Source organism: Cardiocondyla obscurior, linkage group LG06 (assembly GCF_019399895.1).
Source record: "Cardiocondyla obscurior isolate alpha-2009 linkage group LG06, Cobs3.1, whole genome shotgun sequence".
Classification (NCBI taxonomy): Eukaryota; Metazoa; Arthropoda; class Insecta; order Hymenoptera; family Formicidae; genus Cardiocondyla; species Cardiocondyla obscurior.
In genome coordinates this window covers 5,845,488-5,865,177 of record NC_091869.1, presented here as the reverse complement: position 1 = coordinate 5,865,177, position 19,690 = coordinate 5,845,488, and the positions used below count along the sequence as shown (strand labels likewise).

Sequence of the window (19,690 nt, the reverse complement as noted above, 5' to 3'; positions counted from 1 at the left end):
TCAATTCCGGCTTTATCGCATGCGGCACGCGGAAGAGACCATCGTGAGCCGACAAAAAGCGAACGACGAGGATGGGATTCGAACCCACGCGTGCAGAGCACATTGGATTAGCAGTCCAACGCCTTAACCACTCGGCCACCTCGTCCGGTGCCAAAAGGAAGTGCATTCGCTGAAGCAACTCGTCCGTTGTCCCACGCGGGTTGTTTGCAATTAAGATCGCACGTGTTCTAAATGGTAACCACAGTTCTTGTGCGAAATTCCTTGTCGAATCTGCAAAAGAGTAAAAAAAAAAAAAAAAGTTTAGCAGATCCACAAAAAAAATATATTATTGTATTAAAAAATTTAATTTATGCAAAAATAAAACATATAATATATTGAATAATTTTAGAATTAAAATAGATAAAACAGGAAGGGACCGAGCCTTCCTGTTTAATTAATTTTTATTCTAGGATTATCGATCCAAGTTAGTTCATATTCCATATCAAAATCCTGGAAAGTGCGTTTAATAAAAGAGATCTTGAATCTTCTTTTTTCATCGGCTCTTTTTATATTTTTTAATTGCAGCGGGGTATTTTAATTTTTGATAATGCGTATCAGGAATGATCGAACTCTGCGGCGTTTCTGGAACCTCATCGCGGCGACCTCGAAACTTACGCAATCGTAGCGTACAAACGTGAAATTTGTCGGTGCACTATGCAAGATCGAATTGTCTCGCTTCAGTGACCACAAATAATTGGTACGATTGGACCAACTCCGACAATTCTAGGAACGTCTCAGATCAATCGCAATACTTGTTGCTTCCAGCTGAAAGCCAAGTAATGTATAATTTCTTTTATCATTTCTCCTCTATTGCTCTAAGAAAAAAATTAATCTAAGCCCGCATTATTCTTATTACAAAAATATTAATTAAGCTACTAATTATAACTTGATTTCGTCACATTAAATAAAAAAAAAAAAAAAATTTATTAAAATATATTAAAATTCGAGCGTTATACATTCGTAAATCTGTTATTTAATTTAATTTTTATCACAATTAATATTTTCAATTATAAAAATATTAAATTTATATTAAAAGGTTGAAAAATGTTTGGTAATTTTTTTTCCTTTAATTAATTATATTAATTTTAATTATAAATATTCGAAACAGCATCGTTCGAATTTAAAGCAATCACCGCGATGTGTAATCTGAGCATTAATATATGAAGATAATTATTACAAATATCAATATCAATTTTGAATGTGCTGATTACAAGGTAATCCCTGTGAGATACGAAAACGTTAATTCATTTTGCCATGTATTCGCGAGTCACAGTACGCGGACAGTCCGCGGAAAATGCGGATGCGCTGAAAAACCAGGAATTACGTAATCTCATCGGCAATTCTGAAGAAGTAGAAGGAAGAGACAACAGGAATTCGAGCACAAATGGAAAGTCCGCGATGTTATTTCTCGAGGAATGTGCCAGCAAATCGATCGGAGATTCACGGATTCAGAGGCTGAAACTCTGCTATCACCGCCGACATACACCTTTAAAAGTCTTTAAGCAACGCTTCTTTTATAACGAAACAATCTTTTCCTTCACTCAATAAAAAAAAATAATATATTCTGTGCGATATTGTTTGAAATTTCTAATTAATTTTATTAAACGTGAAAAAAAGGCTTGGTTTTGTGCAATATTTTATTTTAATGGCTGTCGAATGCTTGAAACTGGTGCATCGGCAGCTTGCAAAAGAAGTCATGCAAATCACAGGATGGAGGCGAGGAACAAAATGAAAAAAAAAAAACGGAAATTTTCCGTAGCGCTCCACACTTCGATGTGATCGATTGCCAACCAGATTGAATCGTAGCTAGCGGAGTTATATTCAAATGATACACGATTAATGTAATGCGATTCCGTGTAACGTGTTCGAGTTCCGCTATGTATATTTACATATGCTCGCGATAGTTCCCCTCGTGACAGGAATCAATTATACGAATTGTTCGCGCAGATAAACAGAATACACTTTTTTTCTTCCGCGTACTGACGTGGGTGAATGTAACGTAAAACGTAATGTACACACATAATCAAAGCGAGCATAAATATAATTCTAAAATCCACTTTAAAAATTATCTACAAATAAAATTGAGTCAACGTCGTTAATAATGATTTTCCACTTCCATTAAAAAAAAATTAACAAGCTCTTTTAATTTAAGAAAAGAAAAAAAAATTAATAAATAACGCTTGGGTTAAAAAAATTAAATATTCCGAGCCTACGTTCTGATAATTATGGTTGAATAAATGCAATTAGGATTCGCTCGGCTTTCGGAAATTTTTCCCGAGAAGGACGGCTCTAAATTTTCGCGAATTTAAACGGACGAATCGATTATTCTTGCGCCAAGCGTTCTCTTTCCGTTTTCACGATGGAGATTGACGAACGGGACGCCGTGGTATGTGGGACCACATGATAATGAATGCTCGCGTGCGATTCCGTTGGTGTTCTTATTGAAAATTCTGTGCTTGCACTTACGCAACCGCGCCGCGAGCAAACGATGCGGACTGGAATACGTGCTCATTACCATTTGATATGACTTTTCGAATTACGTTCCTGATAACGCGCCATATTGAGCCTTATCTAAATCGAACGAATCGGAATTTAATTGAACCTTTATCTTGATCTAATGATAAATTCTGGCAAATAACCGCAGCATCGATAATCAAATTAATTACGATAATTATCTGCACAACATAGATAAGAACGAAATACACGCATATGTTAAATGTTGGATAAGATCGACATCTTTCTACATTTTATTTTAAAATGTATGTATCTTTTATAATTTTTTTGTTTTTTATTTAAAATATATCAAATTTAAATTTTAAAGTTTATCGAACAAATAAAATTATTAATTCGAGGACTCACAAAGATTTTTTGGTATTAGTTGAACAGATCAAAAGCAGAGAAGAAATTGAAAAGCCCGGTTACAAAGAGAAAACTGCACCCATTTAATTAGTTGTAAATTAACCCAATTAAGCTAATAAGACGTGCAAAATTTTCAAATCCATATGCAAAATTAACAGGTTTAATTTTTTTTTTAAACTGCACTTTGTATGGATGACGGTTGCGCTCATAGAAAGTCAAAAACGTCTTCATTTTTTTTGTTTCTTTAAACTATTCAATATATTGTGCAAGACACAATAGTCGGCTGTGTCGCGAAAGATTTTTGTTGCGTCTCGTTATTTGTTCCATTATATCTCTGATGTTATTTATAGTTTCTATTTATTAAATCTCGCACAGTAAACTTGTTTAAAAGAGAATTATCCGCTTTTTGCTCTTTTAAATGATAATAAATAACTCCTTCAAGAGTTGACTATTTGCATACGAGCGATAACTGCGGATAAATTAATTACGATTGTTTAATTACTTGCAAAAGAAAAAAAAAAACAAAAAAGATTTTATTCCGAATGAAATTCTTGTTGGATCCGACTCGCGATAATTGCATTCCGTGTGCAACGCATGTGTGAGAGCGCACGAGTGCGTCGTGGATGATGTGTGCGTGATGATGTAAGACAACGGAAGTAATCGGCGAGATAGCGAGCGGTAAGAATCTCTGGTCACCGGAGGAAGGTACCTTATCGCTAACGTTGCATGCACCAAATTATATAATGTCGCCGTCAGTAAACAATGATTATCACCGCATTCCTGGAATGGTCAAAATTTCGCTGAGCGCCTCGCCACTCGGTGCCAAGGTATCCGGCGCAAAAGACGTTCCTATAATTTATAATACGTAAAAGAGAAGGAAAACCAGCCTTGCAATTAAAATTCACTGCAATTTTCAATCACCGTCCATCAAAAGCTGCGTGCCGAGTCACGCGATAAGTTCCACGTGCCACTCTACTAATTACCAGATAATTGGAATACTTTTTGTTCGCGAGATAACTTAAGCGGGCTGATGCTATTGAGCCAGGGCAAAGTAATTCGCGTTGCGTCAAAGTTTCTACGCGCCAGGTCCAGGATTTAGACCGGCTGCGGGCCTGATCGGCTTCGCCGATCACTTCTTAGTCGCGGTGCTCGAATGTAAAGGGGGAAAAACCACGCTCGGGGAATCGTCGGCATTTGGACGAGAGCCCGGGCAGGTGCATCGCCTTGGCGATTCGCGTGGCGGGTCGCGTGGCGGGTGTTCGGGGTGCGCGGGAGACAGGTACGGGCGGCGGTGCACAAAGCAAAGGTAAATTTGCGGCCGACGGGACAGTTCGCGGCCGCAGGTGAGCGAGCGAACGACCCGCTCTGCCTCGAGAAAGCCGACGACTCGCGCGGGACTTCTCAAGTCCGATCGGTACCCTCTTGATCCCGCCGGACCCATCTCTGCGGAATCGCGCGGCCCGGAATCGCGCGAGACAGTCTGGACCAGGTGAATTAGAAAAAGGGAAGGAAGAGATAAACGGGAGAGAAGAGCCCGATGCGTTACACTGGACCTTGCACTCCCGTCGAGTTAAAGATGAACTTGGGCCGACTAGAGTCCCATCGCCGCGCGTGATACCCTCGGACGCAGCTCGTACGGGTGAGTGCTTCATCGCAATTCGACACAGAAAAGCGATATACCTATTTTAAAATCAAATCCCGGTGTTCTAGCAAGGGGGATAAATTAAAAACGACGCGGGGCGGAATTTAACGCGAGAAATAAGTACTTAATATTGGCGAACAAATAATTTTCCGCTTGGCAAGGCGAGGAAAAAAAGAAGGTCCAGGATATTTAATATTTAAAAATTAATTCGTTAATTAATGAACGCTGTGAGGAGAGTATTCTAACGTTTCATATTTCTGATGTTAGAGAATCGGATGACACACTTTGCAGCGTCCGTTTCCTCGCGAGAAGAGAGTAAAGGAGAGAGAGAAAAGTAGCTCGATGCATCTCGCACGTTATAATATTTACAGGAATTATGGTGGAAGATCGATTGCTGAAATCGCACCAGAGAAAGCATCATCCGCCTTTTATGTAGGATTATAGGTCTTCTATTAAACTTTCGCACGTGCGACGATTGCGGTCAAGCAAGACGGACGATTCGCGCAGAAAGAGACTTATAGATGAATAGAAACGCGACTTCCTCGACTTTTCCCTAAAGGGTCGAAATATCTACCGGCTACTTTGGGCGTTGACGTAAAGTCTTCCGTAAACCTTTATCGTCTCCGCTATTATTGGGAACTAATTGGCAACGTTCTAAGATTCGTTTTTCACATTTTCCTCGAGAGACAAAATCAGAATCGCAGAATTCCCCCTTGAAAGTCTTACGATCGACGACTGTTAGCTAGTCGGCGACTCCGTTCGCGAACGGGAACCTTGACCAAAGCGATATTTTTTTCAGTTACGGTGTCTGGCGATGTCAGAGGTAAAAACCGCTGATAGACCTCCGATACACTTCCTCGTGCTGCAATCGCGCTCAGAAAATCTGCATGCGAAACTAAATCCTGTTTGCACATTTTTCGATGCATCCTTAAATAATTCATTAACAAAAAAAAATCAATTTGCTTTATCAAAAACGCTAAAAAAAAAAAAGAAAAAAAAGAACATTGTCTACAAAAGTTCTCAATGTTTTAAAATTAAATATTTTGACGAGCTGCTAAATTAAAATTCTTTTTTTTTAACGCTTGTTGCGTTCGTGGAAAACGATCATCTACCGGTTCGGAAGAATCAATTCGCAATCTTATTTTTAAATAATAAAATAACGAAATAATCTGTTCTTGTAAAACATTCAGTAGGTAATGTCTTAGATCGCGATTAATTGTAGAATTGTTTTCGCTCGAATAAGGAAGTATCGCTTGTTTTGCAGTTAGGCACTAACGACGGCAATTTAGCGTTTTGGACGGTGTTGAAAATAATCCGGGATTCCGAAATTGAGCTCGGAATTACGCTCGTCTGCCCGCTGTAAAGGCGCTCAAGGATCCCCGGGTGAACTACTCATTTCCTCGGTTAACGCGAGGCAATGATTCATCGGCGATCCATTTAAACACGGACGGCTGTTCGCCGCAACATTCTTTCGTCACGTGCGGAACGTTTGAGCGATGAATCGCAATTAATCCGCGCGACAAGTAAGAGAGCGGTCTAATAATAAAAACTTCCGTTCATTTGATAAATCTCACGCGTGAAAAAAACTCGCCGTGACATTTCTGACGCGACAAACTCGCGTTCGAAAAAGAGAAAAAAAAGCAATTTTGACTTTTAAACGACTTAATTGCCACTATTGTTATAATTCAGACAATTCGCAATAAAAATGTCATTACATCACGCGCCTTACATCATGTGCCGTCTTTTAAATATCTCTAGTATAATTTATGTTTCATAAGCACGTAATTTTTCAAATCTCCATTAAAAGATAAAATATTGTCCGCAGGCATTAAGATCAGAATTAGGAACGTAATTTCAACTAATATAACATAAAACAATGCACTATAATTTTGAAACGTATCTGGCCAGGAAATCTGCTTTTCAGAAATGTGAAGATTGCCTTCTTCTCTTTAATCCGTTCGTTTATCTCCGTATTGTTTTATTACGTGTTACATTGTTCAAATCGAATAAATCAACGATAATTACATTTATTTCTTTTTTAAAATTTTCTTTTTCTTTTTTTTTTTTCCCTTTTTTCATAAAACCATCTACCGATCGTGACGCGCCTGATATCGCTTTACATAATATCGCATTATCTAATACGATAGATCGGCCGTAATGAGAGCGACGTTTATCCGACTCGACGTTGGAGGCATGGCTAATCGGAATATTTTTTAGTACAAAATTGATTACGTAAAACGTGGTTTCGCGGAGTCCCCGGGATCCCGCCTCGTGCGAGTTTCCACGATATTGTTTCTGCAAGAGGAGCGTTATTGCATTACACGCCGAACAATTCGAATAATCTTTCGCGCACGCTTTTTCGACTTGTTATTGTAACGTCAAGCACCAGTTTCCGGTGGCACCGTATGGCACTTCCGCCTCGTAACGAGCATCGAACGAGGCGGCTCTAATTCGCTCGATCCTCTTCAAATATAATAATTCCGCTCGTTTGGAATAAATTAATTTCGGACGTACGATCTTTGAGCATAACTGGAGCATCTTTGAGAAGTTGGTCAAGCTTAGTCAATCGCAGTCGAATTACAAAATCGTATTTGCAAGCAGGGACTCTATCGCGATATCGTGCAATTCATCAACGAGGAGTGCCAGTCGATGCTTGTTCTCCATCGCGACTCTTTGTTGCGATTTTCTTTTTTTACATGTATAAATGATAAATTTTGCGATTGCTAAATGCAGGCATAGCCACACGTGTTGTACAGTTATTACAAGCAATTTGAGCGTGACGATAAGCTTTTACATGTAATCATATTGTCAATATGAAACGCGAATAAACGCTGCTCAATTACGGGCAATTTTCAACGTTTTCAAAGTGTGAGTCGCTTATGTCGTTCGATAACTGTTGGGGAAACGATAGTACGAAAGTGACGCGCTTCTAAGTGCCGTTGTGCAATTTTTGCAAAGTTCCCTTCTTCTAGTTTTATATGTTGTGCAGTAGAATTTTTTTTTCAACACGTACTCTTTATTTATTCGATTGTCCACGAGTAAACATTGGATCCGGAGTTGCGTAACCACTCTGCGAATTTTTGCAAATATGCGCCAGTGATCAGTTTTCTTACTGCTGTAACGACTGGTATTTTTTTTTTCTTTTTTCAACATTTCTTTAAACAACCGTTTCTCTAGTTGCACCGCACGTATTCGCCATTAACATACATTCTTTTATTTTACGAGTTTTCCGCAGCGCAATTCGCTCTGAAGAAATCCCGTTAATTATCGTCGCATTCGCCACATTTAAGAAATCCCCGTCAGCTGACGGCGAAAGCAACGCGAATTTCTGATAAAGAAATAAAACGTTAAATAAATTCCACGAAATTTTCAATAAAAAGAAAATGAGAGGCGGTGCAGTTGCTCGCCGCGGCGGCGGCGTTCTTGCCGTCGAGATAAATCCACGAACGGGGCGTGTAGGTGAGAGGACACCTGCTCCGCGTACGATTAAAAATACACCGCGATCGATTATCGCGGTGATAATCGCGGGAGATCTGCGGATAAAGCGGCGGGTGAAAAATTAACGGTATCGCTACGCAGTATAAAATCAGTTCGTTCCTTTTCCCGCTTCAGGGTCGCCGGTGCGAATCGCGCTCCCGACAGGATGGGGTCCATCTGAGGAGGAGGCCGCACGACCGCGTTTATATCATCGACGCTGCCCGAATTGCGCACTTCGACGCCGCACCATGTCCAAGTACAACGTTAACGAAGAGGCCGACGTGGAGAACCGCAGGGAGGTCACGCTGACCGGCTTCAGCAGCAGCGCGATCGACGACGTCCTCAGGGGTAACAATAACGATCCGGGGGCGCTGAACGGTGGTCCCAGCGGCGCCCATGCCATCACGAAAGACTCGAAGATCGTCAATCTCGAGGGTGAGCTTCCGCGGTCTACGTCACTTACGGACACGTCGGGCAGGCGATTTTGCAAAAATATCCCATGCACCGTACGCCAGCCTTCACTTTCACGGTTGAACAGTCGGTTTTTTTTTTTTTCCTCCCGACGTTTTGCAATATTCGCGATCGGCGAAAAATTGTTTCAAGGCACGTCGCACTCGCTGGCGCTTGTGCATTTGTGCACGCGGCCCGGTCTCTTGCAGTTATTTATTTATTTATTTTTTTTTTTTTTTAAGAATTAACACGGGGAAAATGTACGATGAGAGTTTCGATGGTGTCCTAGGAGTTGCGGACCATCCAAGAGTTAGAAGATTAAATAGTTGACCATTGTCTGGCGTGGAATTTAAACTCGTAATTCCAGGACGATCCGCAGTTACCGCAAACGAACGAGAAGCTATGGAGATACTGTAAATTTTCTTTCTTTTTTTTTTTTTTTTATTTTTACAGAAGTCGAGTCGCGACAGCAATCGCGAATCATTTTGCATGTGTAGCTTCGATGTCACCGTATCAATTAATACGCAAATAAAAAAAAAAAAGAAAATATTGTAAGATAATTATGTAAGATTAATCTTAAACATATGTTCTTTGTGCTCCGTATCGATTAGCAACGCGAGCGGTGACTCGAAGCTAGAGCCTGCAAACGTGTAGACAAAGTAAATTGATTAGCTATGCATTTTTTTTTTTTTTTATGAATTAGATAACGGCGCGCGAGATGAGAGTAAAATCATTCTCGAGCAAATCACGATCTAAAACGTGAGCTACGTTACTCTGCTATTCCATATCTGCATTATCATTACTATCATTTTATTATTCGGAATAGATCAACTTATAATTCCTGCAATATCTAAACATTTTAAAAAGGCAATAATTAGTTCTCGTAGAACGCAGTTGCGGTGATCGACCGGCCGTTTACGTCAACTCTTTGCAAAGCTCACTTCCATCGACATCTATTTTGCGTCTCAGACATCTCTTAATTAACCTCGAGTGTATCGCGCTCTAAATTAATCATTATTTCCTATTCCTTCAAGTGCAGATTATTATCGACATTCTCGCGATCGTTCCAAGTGATATACAAAACCGCAGAAGAACCCTGACGCCAGTATTATTCATTGATAATCGCGGACAAACAACAACTCCTGTCTAACAATCTCATAATTATGTTTTTTAAACCAACATTAAGAATTAAAAGAAAAAAAAAATTTTTTTTAATAGCATTAATGCGTCAAAACATAATAATAGAATACTTGAACTTAATTGATGAGAAATTTCTAGCTCTCGACTTTAGAAGTATCTCACACCTGGATTGCAATAAACATAAGAGCCGCAGAAAGATTTTATATATTATTTCGCCGTAATTTTCAGTACCGCACGATTCCGGCTCGAGTGGCTTGTGCACCTCCGGAAGGAAATGGCTTTATCGAAGAGTTCGAAGCTCTTGCAGAAGGAAGGTGCTGTTTAAAAGAATACCGATCCTAACGTGGCTGCCGAATTACAGAAAAGATTTCGTGGTGAGCGACCTGGTCGCTGGTATCACCGTAGGCCTCACCGTGATTCCGCAGGCCATAGCTTACGCTAACGTCGCAGGAATACCATTGCAGGTAAGCATATTGAAGTAGAAAATCACTCCAAGTAAGAGATATTAATTGAAGGAAATCGTTGCACAGTATGGACTCTATTCGTCTTTCATGGCCTGCTTCGTCTACACAATTTTTGGGTCTTGGAAAGACGTTCCTGTCGGGCCTACTGCGATTGCCGCAATTCTAACGAGAGAAACTTTACAGAAGGCCCACCTGGGACCCGACTTTGCCGTGCTATTATGCTTTGTTTCAGGCTGCGTCTCGTTATTAATGGGTCTTTTACAATTAGGTAATATAATAAAAAATTAAGATAAATAAAAATTTCCTTTTGTCTATGTTTATCAAATATTTTTAGTATACTTTTTCTTTAATATCTAGCACGTTAATTGAAAAAATTTAATTTAAAATCAATTTATTTCGCCCAGAGATATTTAAACAGAATTTTTTTTTTAATAGGATTTCTATTGGATTTTATCTCGGGTCCAGTGTCTGTTGGCTTCACATCGGCGGCGTCGATCATAATCGCCACCAGCCAGGTGAAAGACATTCTCGGGCTGAAAGTCACCGGTACTAAGTTCGTCCAGGTTTGGCAGAGCATCTTCGAGCACATCGGCGAGACGAGACGCTGGGATACCGCCTTGGGAATTATCTGCATAATAGTTCTCCTGCTTCTTCGAGTAGGTGCAGCATTACTGCATTTCAGTATCATCAAAGATATCTATCATTCGCATTTATAGATAATGCCTTACTTCGTAAAATGCAACGACGTGAGGTAGTGAAGCTTGCAAACGGGATATTCTATTTTTTTTTTAGAAAGTGAAAGATCTGCCAGTGGTCCCGAAAAATACAAAAGTGCCATCGCGGCTTCAGCAAGCTATCACAAAGTCGTTCTGGCTAATCTCCACCGCCAGAAACATCATCATCGTAATTGTTTGCGCGGTAATGTGTTGGCTTCTCGAGAAGCACTTGGGAGAATCGCCCGTTATATTAACAGGCCACGTGAAGCAGGGCCTGCCGGAATTCCGTTTGCCACCTTTCGAAGCTCAAGTCGGGAACGAGACTTACACTTTTATCGACATGATTTCCGCCTTAGGTACTGGCTGTCTGGTCGTTCCCATGCTAAGCCTGCTAGAGACCATTTCCATTGCCAAGGTGTTCTGTAAGTGTCTAGGAGAATACTCCTTTCAACGTTCCAGATCAAAAGAAATCTTATTTTACACAGATTATATTATTTGCAAAAAATTAAAAAAAGGAAATAAGTTCTTTTTAAACCAATAATGATTTTTTTATACCACTTAAACCCTACTATTTGATAAGATAAACTATACGTTAAAGACGAGCACAAGTTTTACTTTCCAATAATTTTTTTTTCTTTTTACTTAAATCAGTAAATTAATCTCTAATTAATTGAACAACCGACGTTGTGTTTAGCTGAGGGCAAGTCAATAGACGCGACTCAGGAAATGTTGGCGTTGGGCGCGTGCAACGTGATATCGTCGTTCGTGTCCTCAATGCCTGTGAGCGGTGGTCTCAGCCGAGGTGCGGTCAATCATTCATCTGGGGTGAAAACGACGCTCGGCGGAGTCTACACTGGATTATTAGTGCTCATATCGCTGCAGTTCCTCACGCCTTATCTTTATTACATCCCTAAGGCCTCCCTGGCGGCTGTCATTATTGCCGCGGTCGTCTTTATGGTGGAGTTCCAAGTGGTGAAGCCAATGTGGCGAAGCAAAAGTATGCTAACACAATGAAAGAGTTATTCTTATAATACCTATGTAAAATATATATTTAAAAATTAATCAGAGTTTGCTTGAAGTGAATCTTTTTCTTTTTTTTTTTTTATAATCTTAGTTTCATTATCACTTTTATTTTTAACAAAATCATGTTATTAATTTTCACCGTTTTCAGAAATTGATCTCATACCGGCCATAACAACGTTCCTGTGCTGTCTTTTTATACGACTTGAACTGGGGATCGTAATTGGCATCGGTATAAATCTCTTGTTCCTACTTTATGCCTCGGCCAGGCCGACATTGCGAGTTCATAAAGCTACGGTAAGCGTAGTTAAATAAAGATAACCGAGAAGAAGCTCGTGCAGTTTTTGCGACGCATTGCCTTTTTTTTTACAGAGTATGAGCGGTTGTGAATATCTTGTTATAACTCCGGACAGAAGTTTAGTGTTCCCAAGCGTCGAATACGTGCGAGCAACCATCAGCAAGCAGGGATTGCGAGAGGGCATTGCCGTGCCAGTCGTAATAGACTCTACGCACATTCAGGCAGCTGACTTCACCGCTGCGAGGGTGATTATCGCAAAAGAGAAATAAAATCCGCCGTTACATCAATGAAACATGTTGTATCTACAACCGGCTCGTTTTTTTTTTTCTTTTAGGGTATCAAGACTCTAATAGAAGATTTTACTAAACGGGGCCAGCCGTTGATCTTCCACAACTTGAAGCCAAGAGTCATCGAGATTTTTAAAGGTGTGAAGCCTTCGGGGCTCACATGCAGTTCCAGCGAGCTTGAACTCAACGATCACCTTAAAGGTAAGTCAATTTTTCTAGCAGCCTTTCTTGTATGCAAAATATCTTCTACATTTTACGTTTTTTATTTTAGAATACACGAACACCTCAACGGAGACTCTTAATCGATATTAAACGGATGAAGATGCGGACGTAATTTGACAATGTTTTCCTTTCTTTAGTGAGCGTCAGTATTATAGCGAAAATATCGTGGCGTTTTCGTTACAGGCACAGTGTCGCTGTGAAACGCCACTCTCAAACTTAGCCAATTAAATATTTTGTACATATGTACGTATATATTTATGAGCACGAGCCATTGTAAAGCTATGCTGTCATACAGAGTGTCCCATTCCCCCGGAAAAGTGTCCGTTTACGATAGGACACCCTGTATAAAATTATTTTTGTACTTATAACGGGCGGAAGTCTATACATATTCCATAAAAATGTAAATTTCGAATTAGATAGGCACGCGGAGTGGTTTGCATTATTAGAAGTAAAATATGTACCTTTCGAAATTTGTTTTATATCCCAAATTGTTATGCAGTCGTCGGTGACGCTATGCAACAAATTGTAATAATGTAAAATGTGTACCTTTAAGAAGTTAACGTTAAAGCTGATCGACGCTGATTTCTCGGGCGCCTCCGGACGGAGTCGCTATGTAGAATGCAGGCGTGCCAGGATATCTGTAAATAAAAAAGTATTTTAAAAATAATTGTGTAAAACAGAACAGTGTTTAATTTAATACAAATACGGAAAGGGTATTAACTTCGATTTTATATGCCGAATTGTCTTGTCCACTGCGTCTTTTCTCAGTAAAGTTATGGTGCAGCCACCGAAACCAGCACCCGTCAGACGACTTCCCAATACGCCGTCTACTTCCCTGGCCGCAGAAACCAATGAATCAAGCTCCTCGGATGAAACTTCGTAGTCGTCACGCAACGAATCGTGACTTTCATTCATTAGTTGCCCGAATTGTTGAAAATCTCCTTTTTCAAGTGCCACCGCGGCGTCCAGAGTTCGCTGAATTTCCGTGACCACGTGGCGAGCTCTTTTCACAGTTTTATCGGACGCATTTTTCACTGTTAGAACTAAAAAATACATTAATTAATTTATCATATAAAGAAAGATTGCAGTTTTATTTTTTAATTGCGTTAAAGACAAATATAAAGTTTATTCGCTTATATATAAAACTAAAATAAATAAAATTAAAATTAATTATTATATTATAACGTTTAAAAAAAAGAGCATTAAAATCTGTATTTTTACCTAAAATATCGTTCAAATTTGCGTCTCTAAGACTCTTCTTGCCTAACATTTTCGCGGCTTCGTAGCAACAATCTCTGCGTTCGCAATAGGCGCTTGAGCTCAGTTTGTGCGGCGAATTCGAATTCGTTATGAGAAAAACGTAATTGTCTATGTGCAGCATGGGTATTTGCTTGGTAACTAGATCGCGGCAGTTCAGCAAAAGAGCGTAGCCTTCCCTGCCCATCGTTGAGATAAACTGGTCCATTATACCGCAAGGTACTCCAGCGAAGTCGTGTTCTGCTTTCTGGCACGCTACAGCCTGAAATATGCAAATACGTATTCACATATTAATGTGCCTTTAATTATCTTACAAGTCTGTTGTCAGAGTTACCTTTTCCTCAGGATTCTCCGGTTTTTTTTTGGTCAGAGCCTCTAGAAAGGTATATGTAGCCACTTCTAAAGCCGCAGAACTGCTAAGTCCTGCGCCTGCCGGGACACTTGATACAATCACGGCATCAAACGCGGGTGCATCGCCTAAAAAAAAAACAAAAAAGTTAAAAAAAATTAATTAAAAGAGTACAAACTTAATCGCGTTGTGCAAAGTGTGGTTTAGGGTTGCGCAGATTTCAGACTCGACTTTCTTAACCCGCGAAGAAATCTTCAAATCACTTACAAATAAAATTAGAGATACATCCTTTCACATAGTTCGCCCACTTCGGTTCTCCCGGTTTTAAGTCGGCTCGACTCCTCGCTTCGAATTCGAATTCGCTCGCGTCGCCAACTACGTCGCTCAAGGAAAGAATTCGGGTCTTATCGCCGTCGTGAGATCTCCCAACTATCAATGTGACCATCGGTAGCGCCTGTTAATGATTTTGTAATTATTATTAAAAACTGGCGGCTTTAAACAACTGACAAGTTTGCCTCTCAAGTAGACTATGTGATTTTCTGGTAGACAAACTTATCAGGAAGTTGAAACAATCTAGTCTAAGTGTTTGCAAGTTAGCCGCAAATCAGTGCTCCGCTGTTAAGTAACGACGAAATATAGGCTAGCATGCACACGCACACTCGCTAGTATTTCAGCAGATGATACCGCTGAGCTCTTTATCGGCGCTAAGATTATAGTTTCTATAGTTCTACGCGCTGCGACAATCTTCGAGGCGTATCAGAATAGGCAATTGAACGTATTGATTACTTAATCTTATTTGCATGTTTCCAATTATATAATCGACAGTTTAGCATGCTGAAAAACACATACGACATCACGTAGCCCATTGGCGCAAGCTCTGACTTTTCTCGTTAACAATGAGATAACATTAAAACTCATGTGACTTTTACTGAACTCCTCGGATTAAAATTATTAATTTCGAATTGTATTCAATTCGCTTCGTTGAGCTGTATATATTTTGCACATCCTATTTATTCACTTTAATGCATTGAAATTAGAATGGAAAATGGAGCATAAACAATTTTTTTAAATAAAAAAGTTTGTAATAAAAAATACAGAGAACTTTTATTTCACCCATAATGCGACTTGGACTGTACGTTTTCACTCTCATGCTTAGAACAAGAAGAAAGAAAAAAAAAAAAAAAAAAAAAAAAAATGAATAATGAATTTGAAAGCCCACATACGTAATTTAAGGTGCACGACAAACGCGTAGATTTTTAATATAAACAAGACTATTTACCATCGGCAACACGAAGCCCTCGTTGTAGTCTGTGTGCTCCCCGATGAGATTAACGCGGCCTGGTGCGTACGCACAGACGGTGGCACGTCCGCCGAATTTCTCGTCGAAGGCCTGCAATGCCTTCGCCTTAACGCTATCAACGTCGGGAGCCGGGGTCGCCATTTCGAAAGAACGCCGTGAATATCGGTCTTTCCGAGCACCAGCTTGAAATTCTTCACACAATGGAGATCCACTGAAGACGAATCGACGTAACCAGATAACTCGCTAGCAGCCACAATGAGACTGGTGCAAATATAAATCTCCTTAAGTGATTAGGCAGCAGAAACGGCGTCGTTATCAGGGGAACCTTGACGCAGCCTTGACATCGGAGTTTCAGCGATACGCCACGTTACTCTTTGCCTGCGAGTAGAATTATAAAACGTTATTGTACACTGAGGGACAGATACAGCGTTCGTCGCGGCGACGAACGGCTAGTGCAGGCTAAGAAAGAGATATGGGTATTTACCGCGGCAACGGCGAATGTCATATCTGCCTCTCAGTGTACGACCCTTTGACTTCCGAGAGGTCTATGACACGCGACTTATCTCGAGCCGAAGTTGAGGTTGGTGTACTTCGTGCTCGCTCTTATCAATAAATTAACGCGCGCAATCGTTTTTGAAATTCTTTACTGCGCTTGAAGAAAGTTTAACATAGTAGATAAAATTACCGCGTTCGTTGACAATCGTGAATTTTGAATGTTAATTAGTCTGTGTGTACGTAAATACCTTCGTTACTGCGCATACCACAGAATCCATTGTAAAATTGCGTATAAATAAGTTCCAAGGTCTAGAGGCTCTAAAGTAATTTATTATTAGACCACTTGAAGCGGCCATGAAGTAGCCAGCCTCAATATTTTCTCGAATGCAGCTGCAGCCAGGCAGTATAAGACGTCGATTCGAGGTATCTGCACGTTGATCTACACGTAACAAGCTTTCCGTTAAACTGAACATGTATACTTCAATCTTCAATTGCAATTAAATGAACAGCCAGCGCTATCTTTGATCGAAAATGAGAAGCATGCATTAGTTGACTCCCACATTACCTTAGCGGCAATTTAAAATTATTTTTTAGTTCCGAGAAATCCCAAAATGTGACGCCACTATTGGCGTTTTTAGGTGGCGATGGGAACCGAAAAATCGAGCCAATCGAGGTAGTGATGGAAGTCAACCGAAGTCAACTGATGCGAAGTCAGACAAATTATATTTGACATATATTTAATTATATTATGTACATATACTGTATCATTTTGTTTAATTAGAATTTTTCAACCACTTATATATGGGTGCATGATTAAATTACGATTTTTATTTAATTGTAATTGAGGATTGAATATTATTTATTCGATTATTGTATTTTTTTTTTTTTTTTTGTATTCGGTACTTAAAATGATATTAATATAATAATTTAATGTAATATAGTAATGCTTGATTTCCAGCGATTCTGATCTAGGCGCTGCTAGGCGCTCGGCTTGTCATCACCGCTGAATACATTAAGCTCACGATGCAGGTAGATGCAGGTGTTGTTCCAGCTGACGAGGCACTGACGCCCGTGCAATAAACTGCGTTTCCGCAAGGCCGTGCTATGAACGTGCCGCGGTCGATTTAACTACGATATTCCGCGGAGACTATGCCATGTCGGTCTCGGATCCTCTTATTAAGGAACTGAAAGGTAATCTTGCAAGCAAACGGGTCAGGTTAGACAAGCCACGTTTAATTCGTGCAGTGTGCAAAGAGTTCCTTTGCTCCCCTTCGTATAATGAACATAGTCTTTTTTTTTTTCATAATTGTCTAAAATAAACACGTATAAACTTGTAAAATAATTTTTTTTATTAGGATGGACTCGAAAGCTGATAGAACATGCTGCAGATATCACTGATGAAAATGAGGACCTGTGTCACTTTTGTAAATGTCTAGAAAACTGTCTGCAGAAAGGTCTGCTGCCTTCTTTTGACAGTGTTGGGTATTTTAAGATACCTTATGCATGGCACTGGTTAAAATACATCGCTGAAAAGAACTACAAGTAAGTCATGCTTTTTCTGTCTTCAGTATTTTAATTTTATACATTTACCTTGTTAATGCAGTATGATTTCTAGTGGCTACAATACATTTCTCCTGGCAGTTGAGCAAGTGAAGGAGAACACCAAGGTATGCACATCTGCTGGGCAGTTTCGTCTTTTAATAAGAATATGCCTTGCACGGAAGTGCCTTCATATGCCAGTGGAAATATTGGTGAGATATAATACTAAGTGTGCCTTATCCACAGCCTGTAAAAATTACAAAAAAATTTATATTTCCAGACCAGAATACCAGCTTTAGCTGCCGAATTTTATAACTTGAAAAGCATAATTGGAGATGATATTCTACGTGAGATACTATTGTCTGTATTATTGCAATGCGGTAAATTCAGTTTCAAGCTGAATTTAAGGAATGCCGCTTTTCTAGACGACACCTGGCAAATGCCGAAATGTGTGGCTCTGGAACTGGTACCGTGCAAGAGTTTAGGAATCTCTGTGTGGTAAGCACACATTATAAATTTAGAAGAAAGAAATAATGTAATTATAATTCCTTATTATTGTAGTTTCACCAATGACAAGGCACTAATTGTTAACGTCAACGAGAAGTCGGTGGCTGCTGAAGATGTAAGAAACAGATTTCGGAATATCTAATGCAGCTGCTTAAAGTTATAAATACCTTAAATTTAATGTTGTTTATTTATTAATTAGAAAAAAGTTGAAATCGGAGATGTATTAGACGAGATAAATGGGAACGTCATCAATGGCGACAGCAAAGGAAAGTTACGCAAAATTATGAAGAAAGCTAATGGACAACCAATAATGCTACATATCATTAAGGTACATAACAAATGACAATTAAAAGCATATAAATAATTACCCTATATTTGCAGCATTACACAAAAAAATCCTGCGAGCTTTACGAGCCAATAGTGCATCTTATTAAAAATTCTGGTATTGAAAGCATGAAATTCTTAATTCAAATACCGCAAGCAGATCAAGTGGCAGAAGCCACTAAAAAGAATCAGATATCTAAATCAGGGTGTAAAGCATTAAGCAGCGGATTTTTCGTGCGGTATTGCGGTTCTGTACACGTTGGCATGGAAGGCGATGTTAGACAAATCGAGAAGGCCATTTGGCGTTTGTTGAAATCCGGAGAAGCCAAGCAGGTTCCTGTACGATTCGAATGCCTTGAAATTGGAATTGTAGTAACTCGCGAAGTAGACAATCAGGTAAATTAATTTCGAATATTCACAGATTTAAAAGAACTATTAAGAAACATTGCACATAATTTCTAAATATTAAATTTGATATTTTACAAAGTAAAGATATATGTTTTATATTGAATAAAATTATATTTCCATTTCTTTAGACAATATGCAAACAAAGTTACATGGAAATCTCATCATGCGGACGTACTATCAATATTCCAGATTATTTTGCATTTATTGCCGGGTAAGTTTAATTAAATTAATATTAGTATATTAAATTTTAAAGCCGTATTAAAGACAAACATGTTTGTTACTTATTACTTTTTCCAGGGAAACAAATTGCAATATGGCAACAAAGTTTGACGCTTACATCTTTTACCATCGAAATGAAATTGAAGTCCAGCAAATACTGCAAAGTCTAGGACAAGGATTTCAACGTACTCATTTTGCAGTATGAGGATTTATTGAACTGTGCGAGAAAAGGAAATTATTACTTTTCTGCATCTTCCTTATTAGTTTATACTTTCTTTTAAGCTATCGAGACCAAAGATATCATTAAAACCCATAAAAATTATATTACAATTTTTTTATCGAACGTTTTTTCATTCGATAAGCTTCTACAATTTTGTTAATTCATTATATAGCGATTATTAATGTTAAAGTTTATATCGTTATGTTTAATTTAACTCGTGAAAAGTTTAGAAACTCGTTACATATTATTAATGTACAAGTCTTATTTCTTGACATTATAAATGATTTTAAACCTGCAATGTAATTATTTTAATTTTATGTATATGACCTGTTAATTTGATAATTGATGAGATTGAATAATATCAGATTTTATTTACGTTCTTTTTATATTTTTATTATTCTACCTCACGGGCATGTGTTGCACAAGTCGCTTAGCGACGGTGAAGGCTCGTAGCAGAA

General features: G+C 39.0%; 3 protein-coding genes and 1 non-coding gene across 8 annotated transcripts; 2 read left to right on the top strand and 2 right to left on the bottom strand.

Annotated features, from left to right (window-relative positions):
• Positions 1–63: 63 nt before the first annotated feature.
• Positions 64–145, bottom strand: Trnas-gcu (transfer RNA serine (anticodon GCU)). Its single transcript has one exon. It is a non-coding gene; the product is annotated as a tRNA-Ser (tRNA).
• On the bottom strand, positions 133–16,493 carry LOC139103200 (galactokinase). Of its 3 annotated transcripts, XM_070657663.1 has the most exons (9): positions 16,264–16,492; positions 16,005–16,166; positions 15,500–15,898; positions 14,488–14,674; positions 14,206–14,348; positions 13,836–14,133; positions 13,336–13,657; positions 13,161–13,252; positions 10,372–11,789 (listed from the first exon to the last, which is right to left on the bottom strand). In XM_070657663.1, the coding sequence occupies exons 3-8, from the start codon at positions 15,659–15,661 to the stop codon at positions 13,177–13,179; spliced, it is 1,188 nt and encodes a 395-aa protein (XP_070513764.1). In that variant the 5' UTR covers positions 15,662–15,898; positions 16,005–16,166; positions 16,264–16,492; the 3' UTR covers positions 10,372–11,789; positions 13,161–13,176. The 3 variants fall into 3 exon arrangements, with proteins under 3 accessions (XP_070513767.1, XP_070513764.1, XP_070513766.1); XM_070657666.1 differs by lacking the exon at positions 10,372–11,789 and adding an exon at positions 133–270 and having other exon boundaries at positions 16,005–16,493; XM_070657665.1 differs by lacking the exon at positions 16,005–16,166.
• Positions 3,216–13,296, top strand: LOC139103175 (sodium-independent sulfate anion transporter). Its single transcript, XM_070657619.1, has 11 exons — positions 3,216–4,537; positions 8,153–8,452; positions 9,836–10,071; positions 10,138–10,339; positions 10,507–10,727; positions 10,864–11,209; positions 11,482–11,784; positions 11,959–12,104; positions 12,180–12,350; positions 12,440–12,593; positions 12,664–13,296. The coding sequence occupies exons 2-11, from the start codon at positions 8,266–8,268 to the stop codon at positions 12,702–12,704; spliced, it is 2,007 nt and encodes a 668-aa protein (XP_070513720.1). The 5' UTR covers positions 3,216–4,537; positions 8,153–8,265; the 3' UTR covers positions 12,705–13,296.
• A 147-nt stretch (positions 16,494–16,640) lies between the features above and the next one.
• On the top strand, positions 16,641–19,530 carry LOC139103193 (uncharacterized). 3 transcript variants are annotated; one of them, XM_070657654.1, is made up of 10 exons: positions 16,641–16,725; positions 16,974–17,206; positions 17,371–17,557; positions 17,631–17,766; positions 17,835–18,052; positions 18,116–18,176; positions 18,261–18,389; positions 18,443–18,781; positions 18,922–19,004; positions 19,091–19,530. In XM_070657654.1, the coding sequence occupies exons 2-10, from the start codon at positions 17,170–17,172 to the stop codon at positions 19,215–19,217; spliced, it is 1,317 nt and encodes a 438-aa protein (XP_070513755.1). In that variant the 5' UTR covers positions 16,641–16,725; positions 16,974–17,169; the 3' UTR covers positions 19,218–19,530. The 3 variants fall into 3 exon arrangements, with proteins under 3 accessions (XP_070513755.1, XP_070513756.1, XP_070513757.1); XM_070657655.1 differs by lacking the exon at positions 16,641–16,725 and adding an exon at positions 16,730–16,852; XM_070657656.1 differs by lacking the exon at positions 16,641–16,725 and having other exon boundaries at positions 16,924–17,206; positions 17,835–17,901; positions 17,980–18,052.
• Positions 19,531–19,690: the final 160 nt, after the last annotated feature.

Coding starts and splice junctions, on each gene's coding strand:
- LOC139103175 (XM_070657619.1), top strand. CDS start 8,266: ATGTCCAAGTACAACGTTAACGAAGAGGCCGACGTGGAGAACCGCAGG. Junction 10,072..10,137: donor TCGCAGGAATACCATTGCAG/GTAAGCATATTG, acceptor ATCGTTGCACAG/TATGGACTCTATTCGTCTTT. Junction 12,105..12,179: donor TGCGAGTTCATAAAGCTACG/GTAAGCGTAGTT, acceptor TTTTTTTTACAG/AGTATGAGCGGTTGTGAATA.
- LOC139103200 (XM_070657666.1), bottom strand. CDS start 15,661: ATGGCGACCCCGGCTCCCGACGTTGATAGCGTTAAGGCGAAGGCATTG. Junction 13,658..13,835: donor AAATTTGAACGATATTTTAG/GTAAAAATACAG, acceptor TGTATTTTTTAG/TTCTAACAGTGAAAAATGCG. Junction 13,253..13,335: donor ATTCGGCATATAAAATCGAA/GTTAATACCCTT, acceptor TTTTATTTACAG/ATATCCTGGCACGCCTGCAT.
- LOC139103193 (XM_070657654.1), top strand. CDS start 17,170: ATGTCGGTCTCGGATCCTCTTATTAAGGAACTGAAAG. Junction 17,767..17,834: donor ATATGCCAGTGGAAATATTG/GTGAGATATAAT, acceptor TTATATTTCCAG/ACCAGAATACCAGCTTTAGC. Junction 18,782..18,921: donor CTCGCGAAGTAGACAATCAG/GTAAATTAATTT, acceptor CCATTTCTTTAG/ACAATATGCAAACAAAGTTA.